This window comes from Scyliorhinus canicula, chromosome 19, assembly GCF_902713615.1.
Source record: "Scyliorhinus canicula chromosome 19, sScyCan1.1, whole genome shotgun sequence".
Taxonomy (NCBI): Eukaryota; Metazoa; Chordata; class Chondrichthyes; order Carcharhiniformes; family Scyliorhinidae; genus Scyliorhinus; species Scyliorhinus canicula.
This window is the reverse complement of record NC_052164.1, coordinates 7,461,258-7,480,318: the sequence shown is the minus strand read 5'-3', so window position 1 is coordinate 7,480,318 and position 19,061 is coordinate 7,461,258. Positions and strand designations below refer to the sequence as shown.

The 19,061-nt window shown below is 52.2% G+C and overlaps 1 protein-coding gene across 1 annotated transcript in view; it reads right to left on the bottom strand.

Annotated features, from left to right (window-relative positions):
• The window catches only part of LOC119954499 (rho GTPase-activating protein 21-like), a 296,828-nt gene that overhangs the window by 70,058 nt on the left and 207,709 nt on the right, over nucleotides 1–19,061 (bottom strand). Inside the window, exon 16 of the mRNA XM_038779786.1 lies at nucleotides 10,590–10,684. Within this exon, the coding sequence (XP_038635714.1) occupies nucleotides 10,590–10,684 (95 nt within the window). The remainder of the gene's footprint in view (nucleotides 1–10,589; nucleotides 10,685–19,061) is intronic.

The following is a 19,061-nucleotide window of genomic DNA, read 5'->3' as shown; positions in this document are numbered from 1 at the left end:
TTCCGTGGAAATCCGGGGGTACTGCATCGTGACCCTCATCGTCTAAGGCGTAGAGTTTAGCAACTTCTGGCTCTACTTCCTCCCCCACCTTTGCGCTGCCCTGTTACTCAGCCTGGACTTCCAGTGCCACCTCCAAAGCTTAATCTTAAAAATCGGCGGACCCCTAATCCCCCTCACCGTATGCGGCCTCACGACCCTTAAAAGTCAATCCACCTTCCCTGTTTGCGAACCTCACACCGGATTGCAAACCCATCGCCACCAGGAGCAGACGGTACAGTGCCCAGAACAGGACCTTCATCAGGTTGGAGGTCCAACGGCTTCTGCGGGAAGGAGTCATTGAGGCCAGCAATCGCCCCTGGAGAGCTCAAGTGGTAGTACTAAAGACTGGGGAGAAGCACAGGATGGTCATTGACTAGTCAGACCATCAATCGGTGCACGCAGCTCGCCGCGTACCTCCTCCCACGCATATCTGACATGGTCAATCAGGTTGCGCAGTATCGGGTCTTTTCCACAGTGGACCAGAAGTCCGCCTACCACCAGCTCCCCATCCGCCCGGAGGACCGCCAATTCACTGCGTTCGAAGCAGATGGCCGCCTCTATCACTTCCTTAGGGTTCCCTTCGGCATCACCAATGGGGTCTCAGTCTTCCAACGAGAGATGGACCAAATGATTGACCGGTACGGACTGCGGGCCACCTTCCCGTACCTAGATAATGTCACCATCTGCGGCCACGATCAGCAGTTCCACGGCGCGAACCTCCAAAAATTCCTCCTGTGCCAAACTCCTTAACCTCACCTACAATAAGGAGAAATGCGTGTTCCGCACCAACCGCTTAGCCATCCTTGGCTATGTCGTGAAAATGGAGTTTGAGGGTCCGACCCCGACTGCATGCGTCCGCTCATGGAACTCCCACTCCCCCACTGCCCCAAGGCCCTGAAACGATGTCTGGGGTTTTTCTCCTACTATGCCCAGTGGCTCCTTAATTATGCGGACAAGGCCCGCCCACTCATTCAGTCCACAGTTTTTCCCCTAATGGCTGAGGCCCACCAGGCCGTGAACTGCATCAAGGCAGACATCGCCATGGCCACGATGCACGCGGTAGACGAGTCCCTCCCCTTTCAGGTCGAGAGCGATGCATCGGATATAGCTCTGGCCGCCACCCTCAACCAGACGGGCAGGCCCGTGGCCTTCTTTTCCCGCACTCTCCATGCCTCCGAAATTTGGCACTCCTGTCGAAAAGGAGGCCCAAGCCATTATGGAAGCTGTGCGGCATTGGAGGCATTACCTGGCCGGCAGGAGATTCACTCTCCTCACTGACCAACAGTCGGTTGCTTTCATGTTCAATAACACACAGCTGGGCAAGATCAAAAACGACAAGGTCTTGAGGTGGAGGATCGAGCTCTCCATTTATAATTACGAGATTTTGTATTGCCCGGGGAAGCTCAACGAGCCCCCTGACGCCCAACGAGCCCCCTGACGCCCTATCCCGCGGTACATGTGCCAGCGCACAAGTGGACTGATTCCGGGCTCTCCACTATGACCTATGCCACCCGGGGTCACACGATTCTTCCATTTCATCAAGGCCCGCAACCTGCCCTACTCCACTGAGGAGGTCAGGACCGTCACCAGAGACTGCCAGGTTTGCGCAGAGTGCAAGCCGCACTTCTATCGGCCGGATCGAGCGCACCTGGTGAAGGCCTCCCGCCCCTTTGAGCGCCTCAGTATGGACTTCAAAGGGCCCCTCCCCTCCACCGACCGCAACACGTACTTTCTGAACGTGGCTGATGAGTACTGCCGGTTCCCTTTCGCCATCCCATGCCCCAATAGGACTTCTGGCACGGTCATTAAAGCCCTCCACAGCATCTTCACGCTATTCGGTTTCCCTACCTACATCCACAGCGATCGGGGCTCCTCCTTCATGAGTGATGAGCTGCGTCAGTTCCTGCTCAGCAAGGACATTGTCTCGAGCAGGACGAAAAGCTACAACCCCCGGGGAAACGGGCCGGTAGAGAGGGAGAACTGAATGGTCTGGAAGGCCGTCCTGCTGGCCCTGCGGACTAAAAATCTCCCGGTCTCCCACTGGCAGGAGGTCCTCCCCGACGCGCTCCACTCCATCCCATCGCTCCTCTGCACCGCGACTAACGAGACCCCTCACGGACGTGTGTTTGCCTTCCCCAGGAAGTCCACCTCCGGGGTCTCGTTCCCAACATGGCTGACAGTTCCTGGACCCGTCGTCCTTCGCAAGCATGTGCGGAACCATAAGTCGGACACCTTGGTCGAAAGAGTCCACCTCCTACACGCGAACCCGCAGCACGCCTACGTGGCACACCTCGACGGGCGCCAGGACACAGTCTCACTCCGGACTTGGCACCCGCTGGATCCCCACCCACAGCCCCCGACCTGACACCGCCCCCCCCGGGTTGCCTCATTCACCACTGCGCCACACACCCTCCCTCCAGCGAACCTCACCGCAGCCCCCGCCCCAGGAGGATCCGTCCTCCCACTGGTTCCACTCGGGGGTGATGAAGACGAGGACAACATGCTCCTGGAGTCACAGGTGACAAAGTCGGCGCCCACATCACTACCAGGACTGAGGCAATCGCAGAGGAGGGTCAAGGCCTCCGACAGACTGACCTTGTAACGTTTTCCACCACCCCAGCCGGACTCTTCTTTTAACAGGGGATGAATATGGTAGTCACCACTAGCAGTATTACATGTATTACGGTAAGGCCCGTATAGTAGAGGTACATGGGTAAATCCCTGCCTGCTGGCTCCGCCCAGTGGGCAGCGTATAAATGTCTGTGCTCACCGGTGCTGCAGCCATTTTGGTTCCAGCTACAGGAGGCACAACATCTTTGCTCAATAAAGCCTCGATTATTCCACTGCTCTCATCTTTGTGGTAACTGATAGTGCATAAACTCCCACCCACCCACACACTTCCACCCACCCACCCATCACACTCTCCTACTCACCCACAGCCCACACTCCCACCCACACCCACCACACTCTCCGACCCACCCACCACATACAGCCCCACACTCCCATCCACACACTCCCGCCCACTCTCCCACCCACCCTCCCACACACCACACACTCCCACCCACCCACCACACACTCCCACCCACCCACCACACCACACACTCCCACCCACCCACCATACACTCCCACCCACCCACCACACCACACACTCCCACCCACTACACACTCCGACTCCCACCCCCACACACTCCGACACCCACCCACTCCACACACTCCGACTTCCACCCACACACCACACACTCCGACTCCCACACACCACACACTCCGACTCCCACCCACACACCACACACTCAGACTCCCACCTACCACACTCCCACTCCCATCCACACACTCCCACCCACACGCACACTCCCACCCGCACACTCCCACACACCACCACACACTCCCACCCACCCACACAGCACCACATTCCCACCCACCCAGACAGCACCACACACTCCCACCCACCACCCAAACCTCTCCCACACACTTCCACCCACCACACTCCCTCACCCACACACTCCCACCCACCTACCACACCACACACTCCCACCCACACCACACTCCCAACCACACCACACTCCCACCCACCCACACCACACACTCCCACCCACCCACCACACTCCCACCCACCCACCACACACTCCCACCCACCCACCACACCACACACTCTCACCCACCCACCACACCACACACTCCCACCCACCCAGACAGCACCACACACTCCCACCCACCACCCAAAACTCTCCCACACACACTTCCACCCACCACACTCCCACTCACCCACACACTCCCACCCACCTACCACACCACACACTCCCACCCACAGCCCCACCCACACCACACCCACCCACACACTTCCACCCACCCACCACACACTCCCACCCACCCACCCATCACTCTCCTACTCACCCACAGCCCCACACTCCCACCCACACCCACCACACTCTCCTACCCACCCACCACATACAGCCCCACACTCCCATCCACACACTCCCGCCCACTCTCCCACCCACCCTCCCACACACCACACACTCCCACCCACCCACCACACACTCCCACCCACCCACCACACCACACACTCCCACCCACCCCACACACCCACCCACCCACACCACACTCCCACCCACCCACCATACCACACACACTCACCCACCCAGACAGCACCACACACTCCCACCCACCCAGACAGCACCACACACTCCCACCCACCCAAACAGCACCACGCACTCCCACCTACCACCCAAACAGCACCACACACTCCCACCTACCACCCAAAACTCTCCCACGCACACTTCCACCCACCACACTCCCACTCACCCACACACTCCCACCCACCCACCACACACTCCCACCCACACCACACACTCCCACCCACCCACCACACCACACACTCCCACCCAGCCACCACACCACACACTCCCACCCAGCCACCACACCACACACTCCCACCCACCCACCACACCACACACTCCCACCCACCCACCACACCACACACTCCCACCCACCCACCACACCACACTCCCACCCACCCACCACACCCTCTCACCACACACCAAACTCCCACCCACCCACCACACCACACACTCTCACCCACCCACCACACCACACACTCCCACCCACCCACCACACACTCCCACCCACTCACCACACACTCCGACTCCCACCCCCACACCACACACCAACCACACTACACACTCCCACCCACCACACACTCCGACTCCCACCCACCACACCACACACTCCCACCCACCACACCACACACTCCCACCCACCCACCACACCACACACTCCCACCCACCCAGACAGCACCACACTCCCACCCACCACCCAAAACTCTCCCATACACACTTCCACCCACCACACTCCCACTCACCCACACACTCCCACCCACCTACCACACCACACACTCCCACCCACACCCCCACCCACACCCACCCACCACACCACACACTCCCACCCACCACACCACACACTCCCACCCACCCACCACACCCTCCCACCCACCCACCACACACTCCCACCCACCACACCACACACTCCCACCCACCACACCACACACTCCCACCCACCACACCACACGCTCCCACCCACCCACCACACCACACACTCCCACCCACCACACCACACCCACCCACCACACCACACCCACCCACCACACCACACCCACCCACCCACCACACCACACCCACCCACCACACACTCCCACCCACCACACCACACACCCTCACCCACCCACCACACCACACACTCCCGCCCACCCACCACACACTCCCACCCACCCACCACACACTCCGACTCCCACCCCCACACCACACCCTCCCACCCACCCACCACACCACACACTCCCACCCACCACACCCTCCCACCCACCCACCACACACTCCCACCCACCACACCACACACTCCCACCCACCACACCACACACTCCCACCCACACATCACTCCCACCCACCACACCACACGCTCCCACCCACCCACCACACCACACACTCCCACCCACCACACCACACTCCCACCCACCCACCACACCACACACTCCCACCCACCACACCACACTCTCACCCACCCACCACACCACACTCTCACCCACCCACCACACCAAACTCCCACCCACCCACCACACCCTCCCGCCCACCCACCACACACTCCCACCCACCCACCACACACTCCGACTCCCACCCCCACACCACACACTCCCACCCACCCACACCACACACTCCCACCCACCCACCACACCCTCCCACCCACCCACCACACCCTCGCACCCACCCACCACACACTCCGACTCCCACCCACCACACACTCCCACCCACCACACCACACACTCCCACCCACCACACCACACACTCCCACCCACCACACCACACACTCCCACCCACCCACACCACACACTCCCACCCACCCCACCACACCACACACTCCCACCCACCCACCACACCACACACTCCCACCCACCCACCACACCACACACTCCCACCCACCCACACCACACACTCCCACCCACCCACCACACCACACACTCCCACCCACCCACCACACACTCCCACCCACCCACCACACCACACACTCCCACCCACCACACCACACACTCCCACCCACCACACCACACACTCCCACCCACCCACCACACTCACCACACACTCCCACCCACCCACCACACCCTCCCACCACACACTCCCACCCACCACACCACACACTCCCACCCACCCACCACACCACACACTCCCACCCACCCACCACACTCCCACCCACCCACCACACCACACCCACCCACCACACCACACTCCCACCCACTACACCACACCACACTCCCACCCACCACACACTCCCACCCACCCACCACACCACACACTCCTACCCACCCACCACACACTCCCACCCACCCACCACACACTCCGACTCCCACCCACCCACCACACCCCCACCCACCCACCACACCACACACTCCCACCCACCACACCACACACTCCCACCCACACCACACACTCCCACCCACCACACCACACACTTCCACCTACCACACCACACTCCCACCCACCCACCACACCACACTCCCACCCACCCACCATACCACACACTCCCACCCACTCACCACACCACACACTCTCACCCACCACACACTCCCACCCACCACACCACACTCCCACCCCACCCACCCACCACACCACACACTCCCACCCACCCACACCACACACTCCCACCCACACCACACACTCCCACCCACACCACACACTCCCACCCCACACACTCCCACCCACACCACACACTCCCACCCACCACACACTCCCACCCACCACACCACACACTCCCACCCACACCACACACTCCCACCCACCCACCACATCACACACTCCCACCCATCACACCACATCACACACTCCCACCCACCCACCACACACTCCCACCCACCCACCACACACCCACACCAAACAATCCCACCCACCCCACACACTCCCACCCACCCTACACACTCCCACCCACCCTACACACTCCCACCCACCCACCACAGTCTTCCACCCACTAACCACACCCACATGCTCCCACACCCTCTCTCCCACACACACCCACAGCACCGTCTCTGCCCTGGACATACAAATCTTAGTGTCAACTTGGCCCTCTCAGGACCTTGACTTGGCCCAACTCGAACTTGCCCTCCATGGACTTCAGGTACCTGATATACTTGGCTCCCGGGATGCAGCCTCGCCATTATTTCACTTCCCTCAGCCCAGGAGCGTACAATATGCTCACCAATTCCAGCGTTAGCTGCTCCTCCAATCAGAGACTGTTTCTCTCACTTATTTGCTGCTCATAGGCTCAATGGTCCGCCTATCAGAAGCAAAAGCGGGAAAGTCATAGCCTATGATTGGAGGATAAGGTCCCAGACGAATCTTACATTGAAACCCACCTTTTTGACCAGGATTTTGAAACTTGGCACCAGGGACCACACAGAGGAGCTTTGTGGGCCACATCCGGCTATTGGACCGTACTTTGGACAAGCTTGCAATAAAATAACTTGTTATTCACAGTTTTTAAAATAATTTCTGAAACTAAAGGACATAAATGTATTCCACACATTCAATTACATGTTTTCTTGTCCAAATTTCACTTAAAATCATTGCATGTCTAAGGTTATGTATTTTTTCAGAATAATTTTAATAGCCAATTTTTACTTCTTCGCTCTGCCAGAACATCCAACATTTTTCAGCTTGGGTTAGGGAGTTGACCTGCCACCAAGCCTTTGGGTCTGAGCATCCCCAGCAGAAGCAGCATTCTTCCATTTTACCTCCTTCTCTGTGGAAATCTAATTTTGCAAAGTCTTGAACTTTGTTCTATTTGAAACAAGAGTGCCCTCTGGTGCAATTATTACCTCCTACGGCTACAGTCAAGCAAGTGTTTCTCCTTAAACACCTTTAAGTTACTGAGGGGCACAAGCCTACTTTGGGTTTTGTTTCACTGGCAGTTTTGCTGTGGAAATGTAATAGCGACACATCCCTACTGAACAACACATTAATAATGAAGCTCAAAAGGCTTCAATAAATATGTTTCTTACTCAATTCTTTACCAGTATCTTGAATTTGCAAAATCTCTCACCTCCTTCAGTCACTCCACATTCCTGTAATAAACAGGCTTCCAAAATTTATATCTGGTGTTAAATAAGTACTATTTACTTAGTCCTTCGACTTTGAACCATGATCCTTTATTGAAATTTCTCAACAAAAATCTCCTGGCTAAAATAAGATGTAATATTCCTGGCAGGACTGTTCTATAGGCAATGCACTCAATGCTCCGGCAACTCTCAAAGAAATTATCCATAATCTTTGCTTTCATTTCTCTTACTGTAATTTTAATTACTTATGACTGACTCCAAACAAAACAAAATAATCATTTTTACATTAAATTCTCTGTATTTGGAAAATCTCAATTAAACCGATTAGGGGCGATTTTCAACCCACGTTAACCGTCAGTAAGAATGACAACGTGGGCAGAAATTCAGACGAGAATCGGAAAACGTGATTCACACAGGCAAGATAGTGTTTTCCGATTTTCCACTCCTCGCTGGTGACAGAACCAGGTTCACACCTGGAAAGGGCAGGAACCTCATTTAAATATATTTCAATATACTTACTGAGCAGCCCCTCACCACAATACTCCCCCCTCATGGAATATTCATTCCTTGCCGACATGATGTCACGACTGCGAAGTTTACAACCGGTTCTGAGGCCTCGTCACAGTGACAGCATAAGCCACGTCTCCTGAATTTGTTTATCCCCAGAGGGGCACAAAATCTGGACTAAAAACTCAGCTGTACAACTGGAGAATTACACGGCAGGTTTCAGTCAGAGCCTGACACTCTTGAGAAAATATGGGAGAACTACACCCATTATCTTTTCTTCAGAAGACAAAATGACACCAATTTTACAAGTAAACTGCAGCTTGTTTTTACTCACTGTGGTAGTCACCACTGATGTATATATTGTATATATAGGATATTTATATAGGTGCTTTACGGTAAGGCCCCTGAACTACAGGTACAGGGGTAGATCCCTGCCTGCTGGCTCTGCCCAGTAGGCGCAGTATAAAAATGTGTGCTCCCCGTACAGCAGCCATTTTGTCAGCTGCTGCAGCAGGCCACACATCTTAGTGTAATAAAGCCTCGATTAAATCGTACTCTCGTCTTTGTGTGATTGATCGTGCATCAATTTATTACATTGAGATGTGTGGCCTCCTACAGCAGCTGACGAAAAAGACTTTGAACATTGGCTAGTCTGTTTTGAAGCGTACATCGGGTCTGCGCCAGACCACAATTCCAGAAGCACAGAAGCTCCATATCCTTTACACGCGGCTGAGCTCCAACGTCTTTCCACTCGTCCAGGACGCACCGACCTACGCAGAGGCCATGGTGCTACTGAAGGAAAACTACGTCCAGCGGACTAACAAAATCTATGTCAGGCACCTCCTCTCCACGCGCGCCAACTTCCCGGTGAGTCGGTGGAAGATTTCTGGCGCGCCCTCCTCGCCCTAGTTAGAGATTGTGACCGTCAGACTGTTTCGGCCACGGAACATTCGAATTTGCTAACGAGACGTGCGACCTCGCAGCGACCAAAAAAAACTAGCGCTCTCACTTACGGTCGCATCACGCAACATTCAGGCCTATGCCCCCGACCGCGACTAATGAAACCCCCCCACGAAGGTCTGTTTGCCTTCTCTAAGAAGTCCACCTCCGGGGTTTTGCTCCCGACATGGCTGGAGGCTCCAGGACCCACTGTCCTCCATAGACACGTTCGACTCCACAAGGCGGACCCGTTGGTTGAGAGGGTACAGCTACTTCATGCCAACCCGCAGTACGCTTATGTAGTGTACCCTGACGGCCGCCAAGACACAGTCTCCCTCAGGAACCTGGCACCAGCTGGTTCCACACACAGCCCCCCTCTGCCCCGGCGCCACCCTCCCTTCCCCCAGCGTACTCCACTGCAGCCCCCGCTCCGAAACAATCCGTCCTCCCCTTGCTCACACCCGGGGATGAAGAGGATTTTGACACGCTGCCAGAGTCACCGAAGACCAAGCCGCCACCTGAGTCGCCACCAGCACTGCAGCGTTCTCGACGACAGATCAAGGCACCGGACCGCCTTAATTTGTAATATTATCTGTACTTTTAAACACAACTTTCTGTATATAGTTCTCCACCACCTCCGCTGGCCTCATTTTTTAACAGGGGGTGAATGTGGTAGTCACCACTGATGTATATGTTGTCTATATAGGATGTTTACATAGGTGCTTTACGGTAAGGCCCCTGTACTACGGGGGTAGATCCCTGCCTTCTGGCTCCGCCCAGTAGGCGGAGTATAAATATGTGTGCTCCCCGTACAGCAGCCATTTCGTCAGCTGCTGTAGGAGGCCACACATCTCAGTGTAATAAAGCCCCGATTACTCTCGTCTTTGCGTAACTGTTAGTGTATCACTCACACTGATTTGAGTTGAATTATGAGGGTGGAAAGTGATGAGATTCGTAGCACTACATGGGTTACAAGGCTGTGGCAGTCACATTATAGAATTTTAAGCTGAATTACCTTTGTTTGCATTGTCTTGCCTGGGAGATCGTGGACGTCGAGTGATATGGTGACGAGATCCTTTTGGTGAAGAATCAGACTTATTATTTGCAGGGCTGCAACACAACACAGACACAATCTCAATGATGTAATACATTCAATTCAAATTGGCAGCACAGTAATTCATTTTCTGTGTTTTGACACATGGCTCCATACCCAAAACATACATTTTTTTAAGAAGTGCACTGGGTTTGAATTTAAGACTATTTGACCAAATCATTGTTTTTTTTTTACCAATTTGGGTAGTTAAATCACTTTCCATTATTTAGCTATAATACTGTTTCATTCTGTCACATGGCTATTCACCCATCCTTTATTCTCTGTGTTACTATTCTTGTCATGACTGAAAACATCAACATTAGCAGAAACCAGTTCTTCAGACAGATTGACTTTTGTGTGAACTGTAGCAAAGGACAGATCATATATCTTTAAGAGTTGCTTGACTGAGAAAAAGAGCTATAAAGTAATAACGATTGCGAATGATATTCCTGATCTCTGGAGAACATAATAAACTTACATGGCTATACAGAAAAACAAAGTACGAGTATGATCTGGCAGCAGTCCTGCTATACAACACAGAGGAAGAAGTGTGATCAGAGGAAGAGTGATTAGGGGCAAAGTGCATAAGTTAGAGAGTTGTTAGGATACTGCACCAGACCCCAGCTTCTGTTGGGATACGAGACAAGAACCTCAAACAATTATTCAATTTGTAAAACAGAGAACGAAGGATACTTCATCCCGGGAGTAATAACTCTGACCAATAGCTATTTTTTGTGTGCACATAAACTTTAATTTAAACAGAATTAACCACATTAACACCAAAGAAATAGCTTCACAATTATTGCAAAGGCTATGGGCCCAGACAACATCCCTGGAATTGTACAGAAGACTTGTGCTCCAGAACTGGCTGCACCCCTAGCCAAGCTGTTCCAGTACAGCTGCAACACTGGCACCTACTCAGCAATGTGGATAATTGCCCAGGTGTGTCCTATAGAATCATAGAATTTACAGTGCAGAAGGAGGTCATTCGGCCCATCGAGTCTGCTCCGGCCCTTAGAAAAAGCACCCCTACCTAAGCCCACACCTCCACCCTATCAGTGTGACCCAATAACCCCCACCTAACCTTTTTGGACAATATGGGCAATTTAGCATGGCCAATCCACCTAACCTGCACATCTTTGGACTGTGGGAGGAAACCGGAGCACCCGGAGGAAACCTTTGCAGACACAGGGAGAACGTGCACACTCCGCACAGACAGTGACCCAAGCCGGGAATCGAACCTGGGACCCTGGAACTGCGAAATAACTGTGCTAAGCACTGTGAAAGTGGAAACCACCTGCAGAAAGAAACAGGACAAATCCAACTCAGTCAATTACCGCCCTATCTGTCTACTCTCCATTATCAGCAAAGTGATGGAAGGAGTCATCAACGATGTTATCAAGTGGCACTTACTCAGCAATAACCTGCTCATGGACACAGTTTGGGTTCCACCAGGGCCACGCAGTTCCTGACTCACTACAGCCTTGGTTCAAACATGGACAAAATAGCTGAATGCCAGAGGTGAGGTTAGAGTGGCTGCCCTTGATATCAAGGCAGCTTTTTACCGAGTATGGCATCAAGAAGCCCATGCTAAACTGGAGTCAATGGGAATCAGGGGGAAAACTCTCCGCTGGTTGGAGTCATACCTGGCACAAAGGAAGATGGTTCTGGTGGCTGGAGATCAATCATTTCAGCTTCAGGACATCATTGCAGGAGTTCCTCAGGATAGTGTCCTAGGCTCAACTCCCTTCAGCTGCTTCATCAATACCTCCCTTCGATCATAATGTCAGAAGTGGGGATGTTTGCGGACCACTGCACAATGCTCAACACCACTCATGACTCCTCAAATAATGAAGCAGTCCGTGTCCAAACGCAGCAAAACCTGGACAATATCCAGGCTTCGGCTCACAAGTGGTAAGTTACATTTGCACCACACAAGTGCCAGGCAATGACTATCTCCTACAAGAGAGGATCGAACCATCGCAGGCAGCCCACCGTCTACAAGGCACAAGTCAGGACTGCAATGGAATACTCTTCATTTGCCTGGATGAGTGCAGCTCCAACAACACTCAAGAAGCTCGACACCATCCAGGACAAAGCAGCCCGCTTGATTGCTCCCCCTTCCACAAACATTCAAACCCTCCATCACCGACTAACAGTTGCAGCAGTGTGTACCATCTACAAGATGCACTGTAGTAACAGCATCTTCAAATCCTACAACCACTACCATCTAGAAGGACAAGAGCAGCAGATACCTGGGAATCCCACTACCTGGAGGTTCCTCTCCAAGTCACTCACCACCCTGATTTGGAAATATATTGCCATTCCTTCACTGTCGCTGGGGCAACATTCTGGAACTCTCTCCCTAACAGCACATTGGGTGTACCTATACCTCAAGGATTGCAGCGGTTCAAGAAGGCAAATCACCGCCACATTCTGAAGGGCAACTAGGGATGGGCAGTAAATGCTGGCCTAACCAGCGAAGCCCACACCCTGTAAATGAATTTTAAAAAATTAGCTGCACAATTATCAGTTAAATAGTTCTTAAATAAAAGGAAAAGCTTTAACTTACTATCTACACCTGCCACTAATTCCAATTAAGCAACCTAATACAGTTCCAATGCTACTTATAAATAAAGTCAACACAGCAGGTTCCTTGCTTGAGAGAGAGAGACCCTTTTCAGAAACAATCTGAAAATCCTTCTGTCTTGTCAGTCTCTTGTGCACAACCTAACAGCAATTGGCTGAACTGCAAACTACAGGCAGACCTGAATCCTCCCACAAATTACATAATCTGTACCCCACTAAGATGTCCTACCACCTGCTTAGTTAGGACAAAATACAATCCCTCATAAATTATCTACTCTCCAGGGAATCTTCAGCAATCAAACCAATACTCTATTAGCCAGTGGTGAGGTGAGGCCGTGGAATGCCCTACCTGCAACAGTAGTGAACTCGCCAACATTGAGGGCATTTAAAAATTTATTGGATAAGCATATGGATGATAAGGGCATAGTGTAGGTTAGATGGCCTTTAGATTTTTTCCATGTCGGTGCAACATCGAGGGCCGAAGGGCCTGTACTGCGCTGTATCGTTCTATGTTCTATGTTCTATCTCTCTATAAACAAGTAAATGATTATAAACAATGGTTACCTCACTTTTCACGACACCTTAATTACAACTTTATTAGACAAACTGCCTGTAGTATTTTAAACCAGGGTTTTTAATAACATTACTGCCATAAATGTGAAATATAGTATATAACATTTAGGGGCTGGTTTAGCAGACTGGGCTAAATCGCTGGCTTTTAAAGCAGACCAAGGCAGGCCAGCAGCACGGTTCAATTCCCGTACCAGCCTCCCCGAACAGGCATCGGAATGTGGCGACTAGGGGCTTTTCACAGTAACTTCATTGAAGCCTACTCGTGACAATAAGCGATTTTCAAATTTTCATTTCATTTCATAACAATTTCTACATTAATCACAAGGTCAGAGGTCTACTTTTTCTATACAGTGTATTCAACAATTTTGGTCATGACCTTGAAGCAATCTCAGCCAACTACATGCTCAGCAAGGACAGAAAAAATATTAGAATAAATAAAACAATGATATTTCATAGAATTTACAGTGCAGAAGGAGGCCATTTGGCCCACCAAGTCTGCACCGGCCCTTGGAAAGAGTATCCTACCCAAGAACACACCTCCACCCTATCCCGTAACCCAGTAACCCCCACCCAACCTTTTTGACACTAAGGGCAATTTATCATGGCCAATCCACCTAACCTGCACATCTCTGGACTGTGGGAGGAAACCGGAACAGCCGGAGGAAACCCATGCAGACACAGAGGGAACGTGCAGACTCCACGCAGAGAGTGACCCAAGCCAGGTATCAAAGCTGTGACCCTGGAGCTATGAAGCAACTGTGCTAACCACTGTGCTGCCAGACTGTCCTATGTCACATTCCTTATGCAATAGAAGTTCTTTCACAGTAACCAGTTCCACTGTCTGCTGCTTGCCCGGTCACAGCAATAGAACGCTTGAGGCTCAATGTTAAATGGGCTGTTACGAGGGGATGTCCCTTCATTTTTGAAAGTTTGATTTTTTTCTCCTTTCACCTGACTGGAAATTTGGTAATTTGGTAACAATATGTAATTTCTCTTTTTAAGCCCCCAATAAAGCACATTTTCCTCACCTGCAAAGTATTAACTCTTGCACTTTCATTTTGTAAACGCAGAATGCTTGGACACAAAAATGAATGTAGTGGAGGAAGCAAAAGGAAGTAAAGAACGAAGTATGACCTTCAAAAACAGTTTTGTGGGACATTCAAAAACAGTTTTACAGCCTTTACTGAGAAATACCTATTGCTACAATGCAGGAAAGACGGCAACCCAATTTGAGCACAGCAAGGTCTCACGTGCAGCAACATCACAATGACCAGACAATCTCTTTTGGGTGCTGATAAAGGCTTAAATATTGAGCATGGCACAGCAAAGAACTGTTCATCAAAACAGTGCCATAGTATGTTCCATCAGCAAAATTTTACATTAGTTAGCAATCAAAGTTATTATTAAGTATACTACTATTACTATAAAGAATTAGGAATTGGTGGACTCTCCAGTGCTTTAACTAGTTGTTAAGGAAAGGACAGAGTTTAATTCTCAGTCCAAGACAAGTTATTTGATTTCCAGTGGAAAGGCTGCAGGCGTTCCATAAGACCATAAGACATTATAGGAGCAGAAGTAGGCCACTCGGCCTATCAAGTCTGCTCCGCCATTCAATCATGGCTGATATTTTCTCATCCCCATTCTCCTGCCTTCTTCATAACTGATTTTAATGCCCTTCAGGTTAGGTTTCAGATTCCTATCCACCAAACTGTTGCTACTAATGTGCTGTATAAATATCAGAGGAATATCAAATCAGGCTCAAACTCCCTTAGCAAAATAGTTACATTCGCAGCAAAAGAATGGTCACCTGGACATTGTTCCTTGGAGCATATAGTGTCAGTCAAACCATACCCAGAAAGGTAATCAACACATTCAGAAGAGGAAGGAAGATCACAAAAAAGCACTGTGCTTTTATAAAACCAAAAGCAGCTCACTTCACTTAGATCCCTGTATGGGACAACACACACTGAAACCAGCAACGTTTAGTGATTTAAACATTCCTGGGAAGGACAAAGAGTCTTTGCTTCCTAATATTTTGGCACTGGTATTAGCTCCAATGCCGACACTTACATTGTTAGGCCAAATATAGCACTGTATAAGGTTGCATACCAAAGGATGTTTGCCAAGTTCTGGTAAATGTCCAAAATGTTTTCCCCATCGGAATTTCTTTTTTTAAATAGTTAAGATTTTTCCATGAAATGACACATTCAATGCATAAGACCACAACAGTACCACAAATAATGTTATATTTTGATGTACGCTATTAAGTGCATACAAACCAGATAGCAACCAAATTTCAAGAGAAAGATGCGTAGAATTTGAACACTGTCTGGGATCTCTTGTTTTTTTATTAGTACATTTAACTGTTCTATTGTCAAAAACTTTTAAAGGAAACTGGATAGTGTGAAAGATCAGCACCAGATCAGAAGATTATTACAGAGATTGAAGGCCATTTGGTCTATCATCGATCTAAAAATTAATTGTTGTTTAGAGAAATTATTTATAACACTGTTCACGTCCTTTACAACATTTAACATTTCTGAAATGTTCTCGGTTAACAAGAATGAATAATAATTATCTTTATTGTCACAAGTAGGCTTACATTAACACTGCAATCAAGTTACTGTGAAAAGGACTTCCGGTGTGCAGCATGGAGTGAGTGAGCACACAGAGGCAGCTCCTGCCCAAGGTTACAGAAAAGAGCTCTTTTTTGGGCGGCACGGGTTGGAATTTCGATGAAAAGCCATAGGTGAATGTTCGAGGAGTACTTTCCCCCAGGAATAGTATGTTTCTTGGTTATCAGACCCTCAGAAACAGTGCAAGATTGGGCGGAAGCAGCAGCAGAGAAAAGCCTCTACAAGCAGGCAGGCGGGGGAAGGGCCAGCTTATAGGTCTCAAGCTGACTTGAGGGCCTTTATGAAAGCTGAATTCTAGCAGCAGTCGACGCTGTCCCGACGAATCCCAGTGGGGGAAGGTGTCTAGAGGAGCATTCCCCATAATTTATGGTGCTCACCCGGAGTGGGGCAAAGGAAAAAGCTGCAGCAGCTCCCAAGAAAAGCAGGGGAAGAAAGACAAAATGGCGGGCCGGCGGAACACCCGAGGACTGGTGGAAGTGGGCGCAGGAGCAGCAAGCCTCTCAATTGCGCTGTTTTGCGGAGCTGAAGGCTGAGTTGCTGGACTCCCTGAATGCAACTACAAACAAGCTGCTTGGGACCCAGGAGGCACAGGAGGTGTCGATTCGGGAGTTGCAGCAGCAGGCCGCTGAGCGGGAGGAGGAGGCCGTGGTCCTCGTGGGGAAAGTGGAGTTGCACGAGGCACTTCACAAAAAGTGGCAAGACCGCTTGGAGGAGCTGGACGTTCGCATGAGGCGAAAGAATCTGAGGATCCTGGGCCTGGCGGAGGGGCTGGAGGGGTCGGATCTCCCGTCGTACGTGACCACGATGTTGAGCTCGTTGATGGGAGCGGGGTCCTTCCATTTGCCCCTGGAGCTTGAGGGAGCTCACAGAGTGCTGGCCAGGAGGCCTAAGGCAAATGAACCCCCGCGGGCGGTGCTGGTGCGGGTCCATCGATTTAGTGACCGGGAGTGTGTGCTGCGCTGGGCCAAGAAAGAGAGGAGCAGCAAGTGGGAGAATTCGGTGGTGCGAATCTACCAGGACTGGGGTGCGGAGGTGGCAAAGCGGCGGGCCGGGTTCAACCGGACGAAGGCTGTGCTGCATGCCAAGCAGGTCAGATTTGGAATGCTGCAGCCTGCGCGTCTGTGGGTGACATATAAGGACCGGCACCACTACTTCGAGTCCCCGGAGGAGGCGTGGGCCTTTGTACAGGCGGAGAAGCTGGACTCGAACTAGGGTCTGGGGACACACTATGGCCGTTGCTGTTTTCGCTGTTGCTGTTCTCCAATTTTGACAGGTGTTATTTTTATGCTGGTTTTCTTTTTGCTCTGTTTCCGGGTGGGTTTGTCTGTTGGGTATGGGTGTGGGGTATGTGGGGAACGTTGGGGGTATGTGCTTTATATGTTCTCTTCTGTACGGGGCTGGGGGGTTGGGGTGAAACTGGATTTTGAGGAGCTGCGTCAGAAGGGTGGGGTGTGGCAGTGTGAAAGCGCGGGCTTTCCTCTGGATGTCCGCGCTGCGGGGCGGGGGGGGGGGGGGGGCAGAGCTGGCCTTCACTGGTTTTCTTTCCCCGCTGCAGCAATGCCAAGGAGGTGTGGCAAGAGGGGGATGACCCCATGCCGGGAGGAGATGGGTTTTGGTGGGAGCTGCCGGGTCAGCAGAAGTCAGCTGACTCACGGAAGTACCGTGGAGGGTGCGTCGCGGCTAGGAGGGGTCCTAGCCTGGGAGAGGGGGGGGGGGGATACCGGGTTGCTGCTGGAATGGCCAGGAAGGAGCTGGTGTGGGCCGGGGGGGGGGTAGAGGAGAGGCGTTATCGCCATGGGGAACGGGTCAGGCGGGGCGAGCTGGCCTGGGGCGATCAGTCGATAAGCTATGGCTAGCCGGCGGGGGAGAGGGGCAGGTTGCCCTCTGATCCGCTGATTACCTGGAACGTGAGGGGGCTGAATGGGCCGGTTTAAGAGAACTAGGGTATTTTCTCATCTGAAGGGGCTGAAGGCGGACGTGGCTATGCTCCAGGAGACCCACTTGAAGGTGGCGGACCAGGTTCGTCTGAGGAAGGGGTGGGTGGGACAGGTTTTTCACTCAGGATTGGACGCGAAGAACCGGGGGGTGGCGATTCTGGTGGGGAAGAGGGTGGCGTTCGAGGCGGCTGAGGTGGTGTCGAACAAGGAGGGCAGATATATTATGGTGAAGGGTAGGCTGCAGGGAGAGAAGGTGGTGCTGGTTAATGTATATGCCCCGAATTGGGATGATGCCGGCTTCATGAGGCGCTTGTTGGGCCGCATTCCGGACCTGGAGGCTGGGGGGCCTGATCATGGGGGGATACTTTAACACAGTGCTGGATCCCCCACTGGACCGGTCCAGTTCAAGGACGGGTAGGAGACCGGCGGCGGCCAAAGTGCTGAGGGGGTTTATGAACCAGATGGGAGGGGTGGATCCCTGGAGGTTTGGGAGGGCCGAGAGCGCGGGAGTATTCCTTTTTCTCCCATGTCCATAGGGTCTATTCCAGAATAGATTTTTTCGTCCTGAGCAGGGGATAGCGATAATCGGCCATAGCGATTTCAGACCATGCTCCGCACTGGGTTGATCTGGAGATGGGGGAGGCGCGGGACCAGCGCCT